At 35.4% G+C, this 5513-nt stretch overlaps 1 protein-coding gene across 2 annotated transcripts; it reads left to right on the top strand.

Annotated features, from left to right (window-relative positions):
- The first annotated feature begins 218 nt into the window (after nt 1-218).
- On the top strand, nt 219-3575 carry LOC111628595. Of its 2 annotated transcripts, none has more exons than XM_023372418.1 (6): nt 219-526; nt 587-662; nt 727-821; nt 888-989; nt 2888-2935; nt 3004-3575. In XM_023372418.1, the coding sequence occupies exons 1-6, from the start codon at nt 461-463 to the stop codon at nt 3262-3264; spliced, it is 648 nt and encodes a 215-aa protein (XP_023228186.1). In that variant the 5' UTR covers nt 219-460; the 3' UTR covers nt 3265-3575. The 2 variants fall into 2 exon arrangements, with proteins under 2 accessions (XP_023228186.1, XP_023228185.1); XM_023372417.1 differs by having other exon boundaries at nt 885-989.
- Nucleotides 3576-5513: the final 1938 nt, after the last annotated feature.

Below are 5513 nucleotides of genomic sequence, written 5' to 3'. Positions count from 1 at the left end.
AAACGTACGGGTCAGAATAGCATTTTCACGGTTGATTAAACGCGAATCACGTGGTTCTGCTAGAAACTGGTTTTTATCGTATCCGTTAGCTTAACGATACTACTCAGAATAGGTCCCCAGGTCGTTTTGTTTCTCGCACCTGCGACTTTGTTTCGGTATATCGATACTCGAGTCACGTCAACCATCCCTTCATCTATCGCCGGTTTGTTTGGGCCTTAAATTTCATTATCAATAAACAATTCATAACTTGTAATTTATTCTGCAAATATAAGAGACTAATGAACGATATTTGCCCATTGTCCCAAGCGCTTTCGTTGTTGAGCAAAGCCTCATTTCCTGAATGTTTTAACATTAGAAGATCGCTCCGTACCGAAGAATTCTATTATTTATTTATTCGATAATCTCGAATTCGATTGACGTTCATTGTTAAAAAGTACTTATTGTAAGAATATTGTTAGTAATGGTTAAAAATCTTACTTATAAAGAAAGTAAGGAAATTTCTTACTTCGTTGGATCGTATACTTTGGTAAGTGTGTTTTATAACACGTTTGTGTTGTACACGACTTAATTCTGTATAAAATTCCAGATGTATTCTGTAATCAGATTAGCTACTGGCAATTATAAAACGTTTGCAGGAGATTATATTAACCAGAATAAAATTGGTAAGTAATTGTTGATTAAAGAGCATTGTAACAACGTTAAAATAATAAATTGTTTCTTCTATAGACTCTTTGTGTTATAATTTATATAAAATCATTAGTTGGATCGCGTGGTCTGGACTGCTGCTAGTGAGCTTCGTGCTGCTTATCGCAATTAGAAAGGTTGATTTTATACGTCAGTGTATCAAAATTATAAATTTTCTGATTAAATCTTTGTACTTTCAGAAGAAGCCTAGACTGATGTTGCCATGGTTAATGTGGATGCCAATTGTAACTATTGGAGTTCCTGCTTCCGAAATCTGTCTTTTAGTCGCCATTGTCAAAACATCTGTAAGTGAACTGATAAAGATTTCTAATAGCTAATCGGGCCTTATTACTGGTGGAAAGGGCAATAAATCAAAAATAAAGGAGGGCATGCAGTAAGGATATTAGAGAAGTCGTAGTATTAGGGAATTTACAGCAGTATAGTATTAGCAAACAGTTAATTAATGGCAGGATTTTTCGTGTAAAGGTACCATGGAGGGAAGTACAAATAAGTGTTGAAAGTACCTAGGCACTTCAGGTTAATTTAGATATAAGGAGCGAGAAAAAATGTTTTTGGCTAATTTGACGAGGTTATTAATATTTAAACACAACAAAAAATCTACGTTTATCCTCTCATTTCTAATGCATATATAAATACGTATAGAGGAAGAAATGGCATTAGACTTCCCTTTAGGTTTGCCGAAAGATGAAAAGGAATAGGAGAGTAATATATCCAGTAGTACGTAGGAATAGTACAATATATGTATAAGAGTGTGGAGATAATTCTATCTAAAGCTTCCTGTGGATATCTATCAAGGTTCAGTTTTAAGTTTATCAGTTTTACTTTTATTTTAGTTGGATAAACAGTGTATACAGCCAAGGAAGAATCATGGTATTTAATATTCGCAGGTGATATAGTTAAGAAGAGAAACAATTAATAAAAGAGATATAAAATGTTTGAGACTGAAGAATTAACAGAGAATAAATTTTGACTTTAGTAATAAGGAGGAAAAGTGTAGGTTAGTTATGGAAGAAGGAAAATAATATTGGAGGAAAGTTAGACACGAATATAGCTAACAAAACAAGTATAGGGTGACAAAAGATTGCATGCGAGTGCTTTGTGATAAGAGTATTAGTTACATTAAAACATATATACTTTATGAGTATTGTATGAATTTATGTTGGGTGATGAAAAAATCTTTGGTAAAACACTAGAGATAGCAAAAATAAAATTCTCACACTTGTGTTACCTTAGCTGATAGGATTAGAAATGAAAATACAGGTAGTAGTTTAGGAGTAAGACATTAGAGAGAGATAACTTATGAAAAATATGTATGGCTAAAAAAGGAGAGGGTGTGCTGGTTAGAGGAATTACAGAGTGACATAGAGTTAGGCCAAAGAGAAATTGGAAATTAGCAGTGAGGAAAGATCTAAAAGACTTAGTTTAACCAGGAGCAAACTTAAAAAAGAACAGTTTGGAGAACTAATGTGCGTTTCATAAATATAAAGGCATTACACAAAATCACTACAACAGTAAAAAGTATTATTACAAATCTTTAATAATAATCAACTAATAACCAATACATTTCCCCTTTTTCATCATAGCTTTGTAGATACAATCTGACATTGATTAAGTATGTTTTTGAAGGACTATTGTAGTTACTTTTTCCAATCGATATTAATTGTATGTCTTAACTCATCTACACTGTTATATTGGCTCCCATTAGCATATACAGCTCTAACTAAGATTCTTTAGAGGTTTTCCATTAAATTCAAATCTGGGCAACAAACTGGCCAATCAATAATTGGGATTCCATTACTTAAAAATCACCATAAGTTGATTTAGCTGTGTGGAACTTGTTGTAAAAACCATCGATTTCCAGAAATTATATCAGTTCAAGGTAAAAGATAACTTTCTAGCATGTCTTGATAATGGTTTGCATTCATTCAGCCACCGAGGAATGCAATATTTGTCTTGCCAAACCAACTAAGCCCACTCCATACCACCACTGAGCCTCCCCATTGATGCCGTTTTGAAAATATTTCTTCCTCACCCCTCAAATAATGCCAATAACAAGTCTAACCATCTGTTCCATCGAAATTAAAGTTTTTCTCATCACTCCAGATCACGTTATGACCGGATCTACTGAAGGGAAAAGGGATTGTTAATGATGATACTAAGTTTAATTATCTTTTACATTTAGATGCTGATTATTCTGATGATGCTGACTTTTATATTAACTTGTATGAATGTAAGTGTAATTAATGTTATGTTTCAACATTAAACTTCATTTTTATAAAGAATAATTCTTCTTTACAGATATACTGTTTACTATATGTATATTATTACTATAAAAGTTATAAACACAAGAAACAGCCAAGAAGACTGGAGGTTTCATCAAATAAACACCGCGAGGAAGAGAATTTAGAAGATGACAAAGAAGAAATTGCTTTAGAGGAAAATTTGAAGGATGATAAACAAGTCACAAAAGATAATGAATATTTATATTCTTCAGAGAATTTAGAAATATCAGACGAAGATTTGGACACGACATCAAATCACGAAGGAAACTTAAAATAGCATTGTATCGAGATAACACTACGTAACACCCCAAAAAGAAAGGAATTATTATATAAATCTGTAATTGTAATACTTTGGCATGTCATATTAAGAAGATTTATTGAAATTTTATATTGTAAATATATACGTTAACAAGAAATAATTCTAACTTTAACTGATTTTCTAGTTTAAAATGAAATAAAAGTGAAGAAAATCTTTGTTTAATGAATTATCATCATCAATGTTCGTAACGGCGGATTTAGGGGGTGCTAGGGTGCAGTTCTACCTCCATTCCTGTGGGTATTTGAAATAGTCGTTTGAAGTTAGGGGTATTACGGTATATCTTAATACAGTATATATCTATGAAAGAAGAATAGTTGTTTGTTTATTCAACTATATGTATTTAACTTTGAGAATGGGTTACGGATGTGTAGTTTCTCAGTAAATCCTATGGGAGTATGAAGGCTCCCTGTGATAAAACAGATTGCTAATCATTATTCTAGATCCCCTGTACTAGAAAATGAGATGTTTTGGGGGTAACGAGCCTTTTCCACGCAACCCATAAATTGCAAGATGGTAATATTTTTATTATAAAGTTTAAAGAAATTGAAATAAAATTGGGAAAAGTAAATTTACGGTTGACTTTTTACGGCCTTACTCTTCAATTATGCTGAATCAAGAGGATTCGATACCCGTCCGAGACAAAGTAATGAACGTGCATAAAACCCCAACGTAACACTGACTTGTCAAAGGCACTCATTTTGACGTAGGTACTTCACTAGGAAACTCGGCGAAAGTTATAGACTATGCCAAAGTTATACCTGCCAAAGTTATAGACTATGTCCAGCTTCGGGAATCGAAAGCTCTGTGCTCAACTCTCGCTTCGCCTTCCGATAGTGCTTGTAGAAGAGCTAAAAGTGCTCTACTGATTTCAGTGGCGGATTTAGCACTTGAGAGGCCCCAGGCACGCCTGTTCGGAAATTCGCCACAGACGTACATACGTATGTCTACAATGTGGGCACACTGGCGTTTCTACAAGCCCACCGATGGACTCCGTCTCCGCCTCTTGGTGGTGACCAGATCCTAAACACCGGAGTTCGATCGGGGGTTCGCGCCTCACTCGGACGAGCTGGCAGCTGGAGTTTTTCCGGGTTTTCCTCCTAGCCAATAACGCCTAAATAGGGGCCAGCCTTTCCTCCAAGTCCTCCCGGAAGGCATTCTGTCTCCCTTTCTCGCGGGGGTCGGATTGGTCGTCTTCTATAAGACCGACCCCTCCAAGTCCTCCCGGAAGGCATTCTGTCTCCCTTTCTCGCGGGGGTCGTCTCTTATAAGACCGGCTTTGGTCACGTAGTGACCTCTCTCCTGTCTTCCTCGGATTGGTCGTTTTCTATAAGACCACCTCTTCCTCATTGTTTCTTCCGGAGTGAATAGCGACAAGCTGGGCACTCCTCTACAACCGAAGAATCTTCACACTCTTTACATAGAGCATCATAAAAATTTTGTGAAATCTGTTGCTGCGAGCAGTAATTTTGGTTTTAATGTTTTCATAATAATAAAGTTATGCGGGGTGTTTGTTTATGATGTTACATATCATGTTATTGGTTGTTTTGTGTATTATTATTTATGTAGCCAAATAATTTTCATCTAGAATAGAAGCATCGATATTCTGTGAAAGATCCAAATGTTCTTTAAGAGTATCTGTACAGAGATATTCGAGTAAAGTAATATGATATTGAGGGCTTATCTTTTAATATTAACTTCTGAATGATATGAAGAGGAATTTAACCCACCAGTAGCAGAGTGGATAAAACTAATGAACATTGGTAATTGGTGGCGGGCTCGTGTCTAACGTGTCTAGCGCTTAAATAGGGGCCAGTTTCCCATAGAAGTCCTTCTGGGAGGCATTTTCCTTTTGGCAGATCGGCCATATGTTGTATTGCTTTATCCCCTCAATCAAACGGGCTAAATAAACACTACTAGGATAAATATTACTGGTTTGTGTCCACGAAAACAAGATATATTCGCTTTGTGTTGAATGCTTCTGCGTTTTCTTATACTATAGTAACAGTAGTTTACGTCAATCGTTTCGTCGTGTCACGCGGAATCGTGTTAGGATGAAGGACCACTTCCACGGAATTCTGTGTTGTGTAGAGACTTCTGAAGGCAGTTAGAGAAACTGCTGAAAATAGTTTTTGAATCCAAGTAAAAACTCATGTTTTATCGATTTATCTAATTTGGGAATAAAAAAATACAAGAGAATAAAGCAACGA

This window comes from Centruroides sculpturatus, unplaced genomic scaffold (assembly GCF_000671375.1).
Source record: "Centruroides sculpturatus isolate CEXI.00-Female unplaced genomic scaffold, Cexi_2.0 scaffold549, whole genome shotgun sequence".
NCBI lineage: Eukaryota > Metazoa > Arthropoda > Arachnida > Scorpiones > Buthidae > Centruroides > Centruroides sculpturatus.
Note: the sequence above shows the minus strand (reverse complement) of the source record. Positions and strands in the feature narration are given on the sequence as shown.